The sequence below is a fragment of the Suricata suricatta genome, chromosome 7 (genome assembly GCF_006229205.1).
Source record: "Suricata suricatta isolate VVHF042 chromosome 7, meerkat_22Aug2017_6uvM2_HiC, whole genome shotgun sequence".
Classification (NCBI taxonomy): domain Eukaryota; kingdom Metazoa; phylum Chordata; class Mammalia; order Carnivora; family Herpestidae; genus Suricata; species Suricata suricatta.
Window position 1 is genome coordinate 38143089 of NC_043706.1, and position 16800 is coordinate 38159888.

A 16800-nucleotide genomic window follows, 5' to 3' on the forward strand; every position below is an offset into this window, starting at 1 on the left:
AACCCCAGCAATTAATTTTATGACAAGTTTTTTAAATTCTTGATCAGGTATGTTGTCTAGATCTGCCTTGAGCAGTTCTGTGGCTGTGACTTCCTCCTGGAGGTTCTTCAGGGGAGAGTTCCTTCGTTTTGTCCTTTTTGCTATTTTTCTGTCTCTTGTCACCTTTAGAAAGCACGTTGAGCACTGTGCACCTGTTAGTATTTCTCTGTTAAAGGAGGCTTATTGACTGTCCAGGGCCTGTCATTTCAGGAAATATTCTTTTAATGGTGTCTCTCAATTTTTCTTGTTGTGCCTTTGAATATTTTATTTCCCTACTCAGCAATATTTGGGACTCGCTGTCATGCACTCTTTGGCTTGTTTCTTGGTGTAGCCCTAAGAAGGAAAACAGACAGACAACCATGGAACAGTAACACACAAATGCACAGACAAATCAAACAAACAAACACATTAAAAGGGGGAAAGAAAATAAAGAGAATGGGGAGGAAAGAGACGAAAAGAGGAGAAGAATAAAAGAAAAAGAAAAAAATTTAAAGGGGGGAAGAGACAATAAAGGACAGTGGACAGTCTAAAAGTGTATGACCAGTTGAGGGGAGAGGTAAGGATGAGATATAGGAGAATATATCTGGATTGCAAGAAGGTTAAAAAAAAAAAAAGGGAGAAAGGAGAAAGGAAAATAAGGAGTAAAAAATTTAAGTAAAAAAAAAGTAATAATAATAAAAAAAATACATACAGAAAAAGGCGAAAAGAAGAAAATGAAGAAATAAAAGAAAAAAATTATTTAAAAAAAGCAAGAAAAAAACAAACAAAAAAACCCAGCAGCTCCCTATAGTGGATAGGCATGGTTTGATGTTGTAGGTCATGGAGGCTGCTCTCAGAGGCTCAGCCTTGGTGTCTGCAGAGATTAGATAGGCAGCACGCCAAGCTCCGCTGAACTAGGAACTGTAGGCCACTCTAATGAGTCCGATCTCCTTTTCCGAGGTTGAGCCGAGAGTTGTATTTTCCAGGCCCGCCTCGGTTCAAAGTTCCAGTCCATGCACTTTTTATGCTACCACAGATGGTGTTCTTGCTTTGGTAGCTGGCTTCTTAGGGGGAGCAATTGGTTTGTCTTGGCTCAGGCTGGGATTTCGGCTGCCCCTGCCTGAGGCGAGATGTGCAGCAGGGGGTGAAGTGTGTGAGCACCGTCACAGACCCAACCCCCAGCGGGGATCGTTAGCCTTGGGGGAGGAATGAGGGTGTAGCTGTTGCCAGAGGCGGCGCTGGGAGCTGCTGGAAATGAGCTGCGAGCTCCTGCAGCCTGCGCGAGCACCCAGGTCTCTACCGCCACCAACTCTCTGCTGGGATCGTGCAGAGGTGGGGGCTATTTTTTCCCTGTTGGCACCTGGGATTCAGGTTTCACGCAGCCAATGCTGGGGGCGAGATGCACCGTGGAAATGAGGTGCATGCTCCCACTCCCAAAACCGAAGTCAAAGTGAGCACCCCTGACACCGCCGCTGCAGTGGTTGCCGACTCCTCGCCAAGATGGCATAGGGATGAAAGCTGTTCCTTCCCTTGCGCCACCTGGGTTCGGGATTTAGGCTACCCAGCAGTTATCTATGGAGTGAGCTTCTCTCTCCAAGAACAGTTAAGCGTTCTTTACCTCTTCCCCAGAGACAGTACTCTGAGCGTGTTCAGTTTCTCTGTCTCTTCCCTTTGTCTCTCGGGCTCCCACCTCCCCTGCCCGTCTCGGGCTGGCCCATTTTCCAATCTCCCCAGTTCGCACTCACTCACTCAGGTATCCTTCAGGTTCTCTTCCTTATGGAGTCCATATTTTCTCCTTCTGCTCTTGCAGATGAGGGTAATGTCCTTCTCAGTTCGATCAATGGGGCAGACGAAGTTTACAGAGCTCCCTTCCTCTCCACCATCTTGGCTCCTCCCCCCAGTATAAACATTTTAATGCAACAGATTTTTGTACATTGATTTTGTGTCCTGCGACTTGACTGAATTCATTTATTCTCATAGTTTTTTGGTGGGGTATTTATAGTATCATGTTATCTGCAAATAATGAGAGTTTTACTTCTTCCATACCAATTTGGATGCCTTTTATTCCTTTTTGTTGTCTGATTGCTGTAGCTAGGACTTCCAATACTATGTTAAATAAAAATGGTGAGAATGGCTATCTTTGACTTGTTCCTGACATTAGGGGGAAAGCTCTCAGTTTTTCCCCCATGACGGATGATGTTAGCTGTGAAGTTTATATATATATAGCCTTTATTATGTTAAGGTAGATTCCCTTTAGACCTACATTTTTGAGGGCTTTTGTCATGAACTTATGTTGTAGTTTATCAAATGCTTTTTGTCTGTTGAATTGATCATGTGGTTTTTATCCTTTCTCTTACCCATGTGATGCAAATGTTGAACCACCCTTGCATCCTGAGAATAAATCCCACTTGGTTGTGATGAGTGATTTTTCAAATATATTATTGGCTTGTTTTCCAGTAGTGTATTTTGTTGAGGATTTTCACATCTATGTTCATCAGAGATACTGGCCTGTAGTTCTCTTTTTTGTGTGCTGTCATTATCTGGTTTTGGTGTCACAGTGATACTGGCCTCATAAAATGAATTTGGAAGTTTTCCATACCCAATTTTTTGGAGTAGTTTGATGAGAAGGATACGAATTAACTGTTCTTTAAATGTTTCTTTCGAATTTCTCTGTGAAGACATCTTGTCCTGGACTTTTGTTTTTGGGAGTTTTTTGATTACTGATTCAATTTCCTTGCTGGTTATGGGTCTGTTCAAATTTTCTATTTCTTCCTGCTTCAGTTTTGGTAGGTTATATATTTCTAGGAATTTATTCATTTCTTTTAAGTTTTCCAATTTTTTGCATATAGTTTTCACAATCTCTTTTAATTATAATTCTGTAGTGTTGGTTATTATTTCCCCCCTTTCATTCATGATTTTGTTGATTTGAGTGCTCGCTCTCTCTCTCTCTCTCTCTCTCTCTCTCTCTCTCTCTCTCTCTTTGATGAGTCTGGCTAGAGATTTATTAATTTTGTTGATCTTTTCAAAGAAACATCCCCGGTTTCATTGATCTGTTCTATTGTTTTTTAAGTTTGTATATCATTTATTTCTACTCGAATCTTCATTATTTCCTTCCTTCTGCTGGTTTTGGTTTTTGGTCATTATTCTTCTAGCTCCTTTACATGTAAAGTTATGTTGTTTATTTGATATTTTCCATGCTTCTTAAGCTAGGCCTGTATCTCTGTAAACTTTTCTCTTAGAACTGAACTGCTTTTGCTGCATCCCAAAGGTTTTGGACTATTGTGTTTTCATTTTCATTTGTTTCCATGTACTTTTTAAATTCCTCTTTGATTTTTTTGGTTGACTCATTCATTGTTTAATAGCATGTGATGTACCTACATGTATTTGTGGTCTTTACATATTTTTTCTTGTGGTTGACTTGTATTTTCACAGTATTGTGGTCAGAAAAGGTGCTTGGTATGACTTCAGTGTTCCTGAACGTGTTGAGGTCTATTCTGTGGCCTAGCATGTGATCTGTTCTGGAGAATGTTTATGTGCACTCAAAAAGAATGTGTATTTTGCTGTTTCATAATGTAATGTTTTGAATATATCTGGTAACTCCTTTTACACCAGTGTGTCATTCAAAGCCATTGTTTCCTTGTTGATGTGGTGTTAAAGTCCCCTACTATTGTATTATTATTGATTAGTTCTTTTCTTTTTGTTGCTGGTTGTTTTATGTATTTGGGTACTCCCATCTTGTGTGCATAAATATTTATAATTGTTATATATTCTTATTGGATTGTTCCTTTATTATTATATACTATTCTTCTCTGTCTTGTTACAGTCTTTGTTTTATGTCTATTTTGTGCGATATAAGTATTGCTACTCCTAAGTATTTCTTTCCTTTGTCATGCATCTTTACCTGATAAATATTTCTCCTTCCCCTCACTTTCAATCTGTAGATGTCTTTTGGTCAGAAATGAGTCTCTTGTAGGCAGCATGTAGATTGGTCTTGTTTTTATAATCCACTTTGTAATCCTGTGTCATTTGATTGCCGTATTTATTTCATTTACATTTAAAGTTATTATTGATAGATACGTATTTATTGCCACTTTGTTACTTGTCATTTTTGTAGTTTTTCTCTGATCCTTTCCTGTCTTTCTCTCTTTCATAGTTTGCTGTTTTCTTTAGTGATATATTTGAATTCCCTTCTCTTTATTCTCTGCCAATCTATTAGTGGGTTTTGATCTATGGTTACCATCAGGCTTCTATATAACATCTTCTGCATATAACTGTCTACATTAAGATGATGGTCACCTAAGTTCAAACCCATTCTCTACTCCTCTTCCCTCTATGTTTTAGGTATATGGTGTTATATTTTACATCCTTTCATTTTGTGAATCCTTTGATTTTTTTTACAGAAATACTTATGTTTATTGCTTTTGTGCTTCTTCCTTTTAATACTTATGGTCTTTTCTTTCCACTCAAAGAATCCCCTTTAATATTTCTTGTAGGACTGATTTGGTGATCAGAACTCTTAGTTTTTGTTTATCTGAGAAACTCTTTATCTCTCCTATTCTCAGAGCTAGCCTTAATGGATAGAGTATTTTTAACTATAGATATTCCCCTTTCAGCACTTTGAATATATCATGCCATTCCATTCCAGCTTACAAAGTTTCTGCTGAAAAAACCCATGAGTAGCCTTATGGGGGAAATTTCCCCTGTATGTAACTGTCTCCTTTTCTCTTGCTGCTTAAGTTTTTTTTCTTTATCATTACTTTTTGGCATTTTGATTACTAACTAACTTTGGTTGATTTTGTTGGGGGATCTCTGTGCCTCCTGGCATTTTGATTATTATCTAACTATATAAATAACTGATTGATTTTGTTGGGGGAATCTGTACCTCCTGGATCTATGTATCTGTTTCCTTACCCAGATTAGGGAAGTTTTCAGCTACTGTTTCTTTAAATAAATTTTCTGCTCCCTTTTCTCTCTCTTCTCCTGGAATCCCTATAATGCAAATATTATTACACTTGATGGCATCACTGATTTCCCTTATGTATATCCTCAGTTTTGCATAATTATTTTTCTCTCATTTTTTCAGTATGATTACTTTCTAGTCCTCTGTCTTATAGTTCACTGGTTTGCTCCCCTGCTTCTTCCAGCCTGCTATTTATTCTATCAAGTTTATTTTTAATTTCATCTATTGTGTTTTTCATCTCTGATTGAAATGTTTTCTACCTCTTCCTTAAGGGTCTCACTGATGTTCTCCACTCTTTTCTTGAGTCCAGTGAGTATCTTTATGATCATCACTTTAAATTATCTGTCAGCTATGTTACTCAGTATCCATTTCACTTAGGTCTCTTGCTGTGATTTTGTCTGGTTCTTTCATTTGTGCCATATTCCTCTCTCCTCTCATTTTGCCTATCTGTGTGTGTTTCTGTGAGTTAATAAAGTCAGCTCCATCTCTTACTCTTGAAAGTAGTGAGTGGGATAGGCACTTTTAACTAGGTGGCCCTGGTTCTCCTCTACCAGGCACACAGCTGCTACAGAGGCCAGCTGGTCTGGGTACTCTAGACAGCACTCAAAAGTAGGTTGTGCAGTTTTAACAAGGTGCCTCCATGGGAGGTCAGGAGACGCAGTGTTGGAAAGGCTTGCCTGGGTTTTCTGGGCAGGGGGATCCACAGCACCAGGACTGAGGCAGGTCTGGCTAGAGGGGGCGGGCCGCAGTGTAAGCATGTTAGGTAGTAAGAGCCATCACTGCACTGTACTTAATCTCCTATGAATTACTAAGTTTGACACTATGGCTAGTGAGAATAGGCCAGCCCCATGTGATATTTGGGATTGTTCATTCTAATCTTTTCAGGTGGTTCTTTCCCTGGTTTCAGGTAGTTTCCTCACATTGGTGCACTCATTAGTACTCAGCTAAAGACTTGTGGGGATCTGGTAAAGATCTCTGGACTTCTCTCTCTGTACATTTCTCTCTAATACTCACAATGCCCTGTGAACTTTAGCCACCTTGGCCTCCTCATACTCTTAGCTCTGTTTCCCTAACTTGAGGATGTCTCTGGGCTATACCTGGGTTTCCCCACCCGGAAATGTCCTGGAAACTCTTCCATGCAGTAAGCTGGGGTATCAGAGGGCTCACCTTGTTTGCTTCCCATCTCTCAGGCATCATTGTCCTTCATTGCCTGATATCCAGTAGCTTGAAAACTGTTGGCTTGTGTGTTTTTTCTAGTTTCTTAGTTGTTCGAGGCATTATACTAAATTCACAACCTGTTAAGCCATGTTGGCCAAAAGTATATGTCTCTGCCATTCTTTTAAAACTATTTCCCTTTGATTTTAGCTTCTATTGGGTAATGTTTTTTAACATTTTATTTATTTTTGAGACAGAGACAGAACATGAGAGGGGGAGGGGCAGAGAGAGACACAGAATCCGAAGCAGGCTCCAGGCTCTGAGCTGTCAGCACAGAGCCTGACACAGGGCTCAAACCCACAAATGTGAGATCATGACCTGAACTGAAGTCTGTAAGATGCTTAACTGACTGAGCCACCCAGTTGTCCCTAGATTGGGTAATATTGAACTGTATGTTAACTATAGAGTTTAAATAAAATTTTGAAAAGAAGGGGGAAAAAGATTGGATAACTTAGCTAAGGACAGAGTTAATTTGGATATAGTCCTTTTTTTCCTGGCAAGCAAGCCAGTTTTTCAGCCATATTAGCTGTAAGAAATGCCTTAGGGTAAGAAAAAACAGAAGGTAGAATAAAAGTGTATGGTGAAGCCCAAGTCTGGTAAAATACTGATTGTCTTATCACTTAGCCCTGATTACATGTTGAGGAAGGATGGTATGGTCGCTGTGGCAGCAGTTTCTGAACATAACCCTTCAATCTCTGCCATCAGGACCTAGCTGTTCAGGGGCATCTGGGTAGCTCAGTCAGTTAAGTGTCCGGCTTTGGCTCAGGTCATGATCTCACGGTTCGTGGGTTGGAACCCCGCGTCGGACTCTGTGCTGACAGCTAGCTCAAAGTCTGGAGCCTGCTTCAGATTCTGTGTCTCCCCCTCTCTCTGACCCTCCCTGCTCATGCTTTCTCTCTCTGTATATCAAAAATAAATAAAAAACATTAATAAACATTAAAAAAAAAAGACCTAGCTGTTCATTACAAGAGCAATTTAAAGTGAAGACTCTTAGAGACCTAGGATCTCTTGCTTCTTCCCCCATACAACCCAGGCATATTTGAATGTCTCTAGGTATGCTTAAGACAGAAGGAAATCTGGGGCAAAGTAATATTTTTGAAGGTAAGCTCACCCAGTATTTCTGCAATAACAAGATTGCCTTGATGCGTAGAGTAATGTGAGGATTCCAGACCCCCACCCTTTACATAGTTTTCCACTTGAGTTTGGCTCTTTACCCCTTGTCTCCTTTTTTCTGGATAGGTCTGTCTGCAGGTCAGATCTCCCAGGTTATTGTTGGAGATGAGCAGCGACAGTACCTCTTGGTGACTGGGCAGGATGTAGATGATGTCCAGTTAGCTCAGCGTTTGGCTCAGGCAAATGAGATTGTCTTGTCCTGGAACTGCTGGAAGCTCTGTGAGCAGTCCATGTTTGAAGTGGAAATCATGAGGGAGGATGAAGCTGTGAAGGTAGGAGGCTGGTCCCATCAACTGCATGTCCTAAAAAGGCCTTCCTACTACACAGGGCAGCGCTCTGGTGGTGGTCACATATGGCTTGACCAAACCAATGACCATTGGAACTCAATTTTGGAGAGAGGTGAAGGATATTCTCCCAGGAATATAGATGAAGCAGATCAATGAGGCTGGAAAGATAGATGATAAACAAGGGAAATGGCATCCTCAGGCCCTTTCTTAAGGGGCCATTGGTGGTCCATTTGGTGGGTGGGCACACAATTGAACAGTTTCCTTTCTGTAGTTAAGAGATATTCGGATCATTGACCCATTTGATTTTGATGAGCATTTTGACAAGTGCCTCGATTACCTGCCACATTACCGGACAAGGGCTGGTAAGTTACTTGATCCTTTCTACCCAACCAAAACTTTAAAAATAAATTTTCTATATGGCTGGAGACATTTCGTTTTCCTTTTCTTAGATACTTTAAGGACTGCCCTGGATTTGGATCCAGACTCTGCACTTGAACAAACTCTGCGGAAGCACATAATGAAAAACCTTTTGAAAAAGGTTATTTTCTAGTTCTGAATTGTAATGTAGACTATGTATGTATTAATGTCAACAGGTGTATATTTATATGTGATGCCTTTTCATATTGTAATGCCAACAGATGTCCCATCTGTACCAATTACTATGATGAAATGTCTTATCACTTCAGATTTCTCAGTTCTAGAAAGTGGAAGCCATATTTATTTTTCAGTTTGTCCTTCAAGAAGCTAGTAAACATAAACTACATAAACTACATAGGTGTAGTAAATATGTGTTGATTGATTGTGTATATAGAATCTATGAATCCCTTAGCAAGAGATATAATCACTAATAGAATGGACATATCAGACTAACTCATAAAAAGAAAACATAGGGGCGCCTGGGTGGCTCAGTCAGCTAAGTGTCTGGCTTCAACTCAGGTCATGATCTTACGGTTCATGGGTTTGAGCCCTGCATCGGGCTTTGTGCTGACAGCTAGCACAGAGCCTGGAGCCTGCTTCAGATTCTGTATCTCCCTCTCTCTCTGCCCTTCCCCTGCTCACACTGTCTTTCTCTGTCTCTCAAAAATAAATAAAAACATTTAAAAAAATAGAACATAAAATCCTGGCAGATTTCATCAGTGAATTAGATTTAAAGTCAGTTTTAATTTCAAGTGCACTGGTTGGCACATCATCTATACCTCTCAAACCTGAATTTTAAGGTTTTTGTCTGACATTTGTAAGTTATTTTCTCATACTCACCGTGAAGTATAGAATTTAAATGCCTGAACATGATACTGAGAGTTGAAGATACAGGCATCATCACTCACTGTGTCTTTGCAGATTGATGAAGGGCAGCCAATGGAATATATATCTGAATTCCGTACCGTGACTATGGTTTTGGTCAGCTTAGAGTTCCATAAGTCAGCATGGATGTTGCATTTGTGTCATCTTATCCAGGAGGCTGCCCTCTACATCTCCACAGTCATAGAGAAAGGAGGTGGCCAGCTGAGCCAGATCTTTATGTTTGAGAAAGTAAGTACAAGGAAACTTGACCCATCAGCTTTGAAGGTGAGAGAGGAATAATAGTCTTGTATCTCACATAACACCCGTGTAAGTCAGATTCCCTGCTTTTTCTTTTGTGACAGCATATGACACCGGGTACCTGCAAATTACTTCCCATATCCTTTTTCATTCCATTATTATTGAAAAATCTTTGTCAGAGCAAAAGAATATTTTTCTGTCTCTATTAAAAGTAAACGTAATCAGATTAATCGAGGAGCTTGGAAAAGAGTAGTATCATAATACATGACATTATAGATGAATAAAATGTGGGCAGGTAGACTTAGCTCCAAGCATATAGTAGAAATCGAATTTTTGAAAAGTTCTTGACATCAATTTTTCTTGTGTTTTAAGTTTCAGTTCTTTGAATAGTTAGTTAAATCAAGATTTCATTTCTTCTTTTATTAATCCCCATGCTGATGTGACCCGGAGTGTCCATTTAACGAATCCTATAGAACTTGCCATTCCTAATAGAATACCAGTGGAGAAAGGCTCTGGCTGCATCCAGGGAAGCTGGTGCAGTTGAGGCAAGCCACAGCCTTTCCCCGGGTAAACTTCTCTTTTCCTTCTTTGTCATCTGTCCCAGGTCTGCATGTTCCTCTGCGTTTTTGGCCTTCCTGGGGATAAGAAGCCAGATGAGTGTGCACATGCCCTGGAGAGCTCCTTCAGCATCTTCAGCTTCTGCTGGGAGAATCTTGCTGAGACCAAGTGAGGAGGAAAGTGGGGCAGGGAGGAGCTTCTCGGGCCCCAGGGGGCTCTTCAGGCAGGGGAGGAGGGAGTAACAAGTGTAGGGGTTGAGAGTGTCCAGAATCTGCCTAAAGGGGAGGGACACGCTAAGGGAAGTCAGAAAATAAGATCTACTAAGAAATTATTAGGTACAGAATTATGTACTAGATACTCAGGGAAAATGAAGATAAGTTGCCATCTAAGGGGGTGAAAGAGGGGGAGGAGACGAATATACCTAGCAAGGTTCAAGAGCGCTGCAAAGGAACAAGCAAATGTGCAGACTAATGTAATACAGACAGTGTATCTGTATGTGGTGGGAATGTAGAACAAAGGCTGCCTATCTACAGGGAGGGGAGAAGTGGGAAGAGAGGTTGTGGGGCAATGCCTAGATAGGAGGGACCACTGCTGGTTAATGCTCTCCTTCTTGGCTTTCAATCTTACTAGTCCCCCTGACTTTTCTGGAATTCTCACTGAACTGATCTCTCACCTCCAAACCCACCCCCCACCCTCCCACCTTCTACAAAAGCCTTGTTCTAATGAAGGTAAAGAAAATTCCATTTTCCCGCTACAATGTGGATTAGAATTTTTCAGATGACCTTTTTTCTCAATAGAAAGCTCTGAGGAAGGTATATCCATAAATAGACTCAAATTTGAAAACAGTTATTTTTAATGTTAACATGTGTCAGAGATTTGTTTGCTCTGTTTATTCAAAATGAATAAAAATTGTATAGTGCTTTAACACTTTAGTATATGCTACCAATGTTTGTATCCTAACTCTTTTACACATGAGGAAACTAAGGCTATAGAAGAGGAGTTTCTAGCATATAACAGAGCATGTAATGAAACTCAGACCTTCTGTCCTCAAATCCTGTGTCATTTTCATTACCTCACAGCTGCCTCTTATAAAATGCAACTACTCTCCAAAAGGCATAGCATACAGTAGGAATTTGTTACCATTGTAGAGGCACCATAATATCTATAAATACTCTTAATATTAGTACTGAACAGTAACTCAGAAATTATCTGACCCAACTTTTTATTTTACAAATAAGAAAGATATTTAAGTTGCTTCATAGATAGTCAAACTCTTAACCCAAGGCAGGTATGTGTTGGCACTTCTTTTAACATTGATGGGATCCGCAGATCCCACTTACGGCTCACTTCCCCACTTATCTCTATAGTATAGGTGTGCTGGGCCATTGCTTCCAGTGCTGATCTCTTGTGCTCTTGAATTTTCTATTGGCCTGTGGCCTTCAAGAGCCCTGAATGAGACAGTCATTTCTTAGGCCATATTTTATGCTTCTACTCTTATTTATTTTAGAATATAGTAGATTTTAAGAGCTAGATAGAATCTGAGAGTTCATCTGATAATAGTCTCTTCTTAGCTAAGAATCCAGAAACTAAGATCCAGAGCTTATGTTGGTAAAACCACATAGCTTGACAGTGCCAGAGCCTGAAAGCTAGTTTCCAGCTCAGTGTTTCTTTCCTTGAAGATAATTACTAATTCAGTAACATTAGTTCCTTAATAAATCGTGAAAAGAAGATTTTCATGGCCAAATATGTTTGGGAAGTGTTGCAAACTATATTTCCTTCTTAGAGGTTCACAATATAAATTAATATCAAAGGTTTGGGGTGGGCTTATAATAAAAATATTTGTTATATTTTGTTTTAATCAACATTTCCCAAATTTACTTGATCACTAAACACTCTTCTCCAGAAAGACCTATAAACAACTATAAGAATGAATGTTTTGAGGAGCATGTTTTGGGAAATGCTGCACTAACAAGATGCTAAAGCTTGCCTTCTTCACCCGAAATTCAAGTGTAGAGATGTGGCCTCCAGGGTTGCCTGTGTGATGTCATCAGTAGCAGATACTGGTGTTCCTGTCTCTCCGTGTCACATCAGCCTCACCCAGACCCAGAACCATATTCCACGTCTCCTTTTTCAATGACCCTGTTCACCTCGGGTCATCTTCTAAATTCCCCTTTCTGACCTAGGAAATACCTTCAGTTTTCAGTTCATTGACAGAAGAAAGAAGATCCTCTGAGTCCCATGATTGATCAGGCTTTTCTGGCTTGTGAATACTTCTCCAGGATGTTTTTGAGACTCAGGGAATGAGTCTCAGAATCTCATCATTATCGTTTTTCAGCACCTCTTTATGCATCTCTATGTATGTTGAATAAGTAATGTATTTTTCATCAATGAAGAGTCTCTTTTAAAAAAGGAAGAAGGAACATAGACTGCTAGGAAGAACAAGGGGGAATTCTAAAGTGCAGTAGAAAGATATGAGAAATGACCAAGTGAGAAACGTATTATTTGCTTTGCTCTCATAGCCTTGTTAATAGCTGAGTTTAATGTATTCGTAAATGTATTCATTCAACAAGCATTCATTGAACTCTACTCTGAGCCAGGCACTGTGTTAGTTGTGGTGGATGTAAAGAGAAATAAGACACTACCTCCTCTACTAAGTAAACAGCTAACTTTAATAACATGAAATGTAAGTGCAGGAATAAAATGATATAGGAGCTGCAGCAAAGTGCTCTGGGAAGAAAGAGTTAATTTTCCCTAGAGGTCACAGAGAAATCTTGACTATAAAGGCAACTTTTGAACCAGGTTGAGAAGGAAAGGAGTTGAAAGGTGGAGAAAGCGGGAAGGGGCACTGTAGACCAAGGAAGTCTGGTGAAACATCAGGGGATGTTTAGTCTTATTCTTGTTGTGGCAGCAGAACTGGCTGCCTGGTTCTTGTCTTGGGTGTCTCTTACTCACCCTGAGCAATGGGCCCAAGTAAGAGTCCTCAATCCTGTCATTAGGGCAAGGCAGTAGACTTTTGATGATGCAGGAGACAATAATGTTAGCATTGTTGCCATTTTTTATGCCTCTGCAAACAACTAAAATGAGTTTATATGTAGAATGAACTTGAAACTAATTTATGCCTCATTGTACCCTCTTTCTCCATCTGCCTATCTTATCTATCACGTGAAATTTTCACAGCAAGTAAATTTTCACACCAAGAAAATCTGATTATTCACTTGCTACTGTATGAATTTGCCACCTTTGAGCCTTTGCTTCACCTGGAACAGTATATGCCCCCTCTTTTTAAATAATCCATATTTCTAGTAGAGGTAATCAATTTGAAAGTACTTCAAAAACTGTATATAATGATCTAACAGATCTAAGGTATTTTTATTTAGTCTTTCTGATGATAATAGCTCCCCAACTAAAACTCCTGGAGTATGGGGACTATTTTGTTTCTTTGTACTTTGTATGCATCATATGATGTGGACAGACAGCAGTCTCTGGCCTTTTCTATTCGGAACTCTAAAGCTGGACATCTTGATGTGAGGAGTGACAGATGGAGCACCTGATGTGGAGGCTTCTGACTACTCACCCACTGTCGCTTTTCCAATCCCCAGGCTTGTTTCCATCAGTGTCACCAGTGGACCAGCATTCTGCGGCATGATTGGGGCAGTAGCAAGACACGAATATACAGGTAGAGTAGGTCATTGGCCTGTAACCTCAATGACTTAGGGGGTGATTGTGGAAGAGATGGTCCAAAAATTCTCTGTCCTTTTCTTTACTGTCTCCTGACACAGTTATTGGCCCAAAGGTGAGTCTCGTGGCCAGAATGATAACTGCTTATCCAGGTTTGGTGTCCTGTGATGAGGTAACATATCTAAGATCCATGCTACCTGCTTACAACTTCAAGAAGCTCCCAGAGAAAATGATGAAAAACATCTCCAACCCAGGGAAGATGTATGAATACCTTGGCCATAGAAGATGTATGTGAGTGTCATTATGTGATAGTTTATTCTCATCTCTTTTACAGAATCAGGGTATAGAAATAACTAGTGTTTGTATGAAACTAGAAAGAAAGATGCCTCTAGATGCTTCTAGTGTTGACTTGCTGGAATAAGAGACATAAGACGAGATCTTTAGCTTTTCTATTTAGCTCTTAGCTAGTTCCTCAGTGAACTTCTATAGTGCTGTCCAACAGGAAGAGAATGCAGTAGGTCGCAATCTGGATGTTCTTTTCTTTGTGTACTTCACAATGTATTTACTTCTCTGAGCCTGGAGCAATCAATAACTCTCCCCTTCCCCCCCAAAGATTTTTAATTTTTTATAACTCTTTTATATAGAATTCTGGGCCTTTTCAGTTATCTAAGGTACTTGCTGATGAGCACAAATTGTTCTCTATCTACTTACAGATATATATTCTATCTATCCCCATCTATTTTTAATAGAGACATTTCCCTTTGTCCTTTTTCCCAGAATGTTTGGGAAGAGACATTTGGCCAGAGAGAGAAAGAAAAATCACCCTTTGTTAGGTGAGTTTTATTTTCTATCTTAGTTCTTATTTTTTTTCAGCTATATATGGTTAAATGTGATTTTTTAAAAATGTAAGACTAAAATGCTTCTAAGTCTGCATTTAAATAATAGAGAGCAGGCTTCTTAGTGAATTTATGTTCATTTTGAAGTGGTCTTGCCATTTCTTTTCCTTACTGAATGTTCACACTTCAGGTGGCGTCTTCTCACTGTGCCTGAGACGCACCACATTTAGTAAGAATGTCTGTGAGTCAGATTTCGGCTGTTGAGGTCTACTCAACTTGCTGTGGACCATCTTTAGAGAGAAATTCCTCATCATGAGACAGGAAAGAGAGCCCCAAGACTGTTATGTCACACACTGTGTATTTTCTAGCTTTGTATTTGTCTTAATTTGTATCTCTTAGTTTTTCATCTTTACATAGCAGTAATCGACTTTGAGGATTAAATTGTTATCATGGAAATTTTTACAAAAAGCTAAAACAATATAGTAGCTCTCATGTCTATGTGATGTCTGATTATTCTTAATATTGTTACTTAAACTTTGGAGCAAACCCCCAAGCCCAGCACACTTTCCTGTATAGTTGTGAGTTGATTTTATAGAAAGAGATGTGAAGCCTCATCAAAGAATGGAATTCTGCCCAAGATCCTAGGGCAGAAACCATTCTGAGAATCACCTTTGCAAAATAAATATAGAGTGTCTACTAAAAAGCACAGAGTATTAGGTACTCCCTGTCTCTCTACAGACCGGGAGAAAGAACTGGAAGCCTTTCGAATGGCACAGCAGGAATGTTTGCACCAGAAGAAGGGGCAGGCAGTTTTGTATGAAGGTGGAAAAGGCTATGGCAAAAGTCAGCTGTTGGCTGAAATAAACTTCCTGGCCCAGAAGGAAGGGCACAGGTAAAGAGTCCTGGGTCTGGCTTAGTGTCTGCTTCTCTTGAGGCTCCTTCCTCTCGTTGGTGAGACTCTTGTATCATTAGATTCAGCATCCTTGGGCTGGTGGAGTAACCTCTCTATGGGCCAACGGACTCCCAGTGACCATAGTGACATTCACCAGGGTGTTGCCATTGAAGCTGAAGGAAGCAGATTTCAAGCAGTGCTTCTATGCCATCCAGACCCTCATGGCCATCTTCTTTGAGATTGACACATGTCCAGCCTATCACCGCCAAGAGTACCTACACAAACAGCTTCGTGGGATGGTGGAGGAACCTCTTCATTGCCTTTTTAATGACCTCTTCTTTGTGAAGGTAATGCTGAATTGGATGACTCACAGTTATTTTTGATGGATAGTTGGACTCAGGATTGTTTTCTAATCTAATGCCCCTTGGCAATATCTGTATAGCTTAAGAACATATAGTTAGCAGTGACAGGATTGAGATTTGAAATCCCTTCAACACCAAAACCCAGGCTTTCTCTTTTTGGAAGAGAGGAGATTCCAGGACTGACTCCAATACTTGCTAATCATATGTCATGGCACAAATCACTTAGCCTGAGGTAAATTTTTTCACCTGTGAAATGATGATTATAGAACTTTATGTGATTTGTACATACATTTTTAAAGGAGGTAGTATAAGAGATCATAGTGTAAATGTGAGAGTGCTAAATCTGTCAGGGTGATACTGGCCAGTTGAGCATCCCCAGCGATTTTATCCATGTGTTCTCAAGTCAGTTGCAATGTTTTGTTCTCTATCCCTAACCATAGAGTATGTCACTTGTACCAGCCTCTGAATCTCAAAAGCTTCCAGTGGTCTAGGATTCATGTGGTACCCAAGAGCAAGTGGGCTAAGAGTTTCCTGGTGCAGAATTCTTATTCATCCTCCATCACTTCTCATCTACCAAACCTACAGGGCATTGTATCTAATGGAAAATAGAAAAAATGAAAATGTCTCCAGTCTCTTAGCATAGCCCTGTCTTAGGCCTCTCCTAAGGCTCTTGCCCTTGCCAAAGTGGTGGAGGAATGACCTAGCTTTGACTCTCAGGTCTGTGGCAATCATGTGCCTAGGCCTAGGAGTCTGTTAGGAGATATTTATTGCAGTTCTTTCTGACAAGTCTCATGCACTCATTCATTCTGGTAGACTTGGAATAACTGGGGTACTGGAGCTGTCCAAAGTGACATCGCTAAGTCAAACCTGTCCCTTTACTTCTTAGTCGTGACTTGTTAAGGGTTTGCCAGAGTCTGGGTATGGAAAGGCGCTCCCTCTCCAAAACTGCCAATGGATTTTCCATCTCACTCTTTGAACTAAATATTGATTTTGGATTGGCATTTGTGTCCCTATGCCCTGTCCAATAGAAGAAACCCATTCTCACTCAAAATAGAATCATTTTCTGTTCCCTTTGGAGAAGCTGTATATTTTTATTAGATTGTCATTGCGAATGCTAATCTATGAATAATTTTCCTGGTTAGTTTCCCTTATCCTTCAAAGTTTCGCACATGGATGACCTGACCAGACAAAAGAAGGTTAAGGCGTGTTTTTCTCAGGTGCTTCAGGAGGTGGGTACTTTTGCTACATGCCATTAACTCTTGCTATGTGAAGATGGTTCATA

The 16800-nt window shown here is 40.1% G+C and overlaps 1 protein-coding gene across 1 annotated transcript in view; it reads left to right on the top strand.

The window, feature by feature from the left end:
- Positions 1-16800, top strand: part of LOC115296507 (adenylate cyclase type 10-like) — a 47463-nt gene that overhangs the window by 8153 nt on the left and 22510 nt on the right. Inside the window, exons 5-15 of the mRNA XM_029944963.1 lie at positions 7433-7638; positions 7925-8015; positions 8103-8191; positions 8992-9183; positions 9797-9918; positions 13350-13426; positions 13530-13719; positions 14206-14261; positions 15003-15156; positions 15314-15503; positions 16661-16747. Of these exons, the coding sequence (XP_029800823.1) occupies positions 7433-7638; positions 7925-8015; positions 8103-8191; positions 8992-9183; positions 9797-9918; positions 13350-13426; positions 13530-13719; positions 14206-14261; positions 15003-15156; positions 15314-15503; positions 16661-16747 (1454 nt within the window). The remainder of the gene's footprint in view (positions 1-7432; positions 7639-7924; positions 8016-8102; positions 8192-8991; positions 9184-9796; positions 9919-13349; positions 13427-13529; positions 13720-14205; positions 14262-15002; positions 15157-15313; positions 15504-16660; positions 16748-16800) is intronic.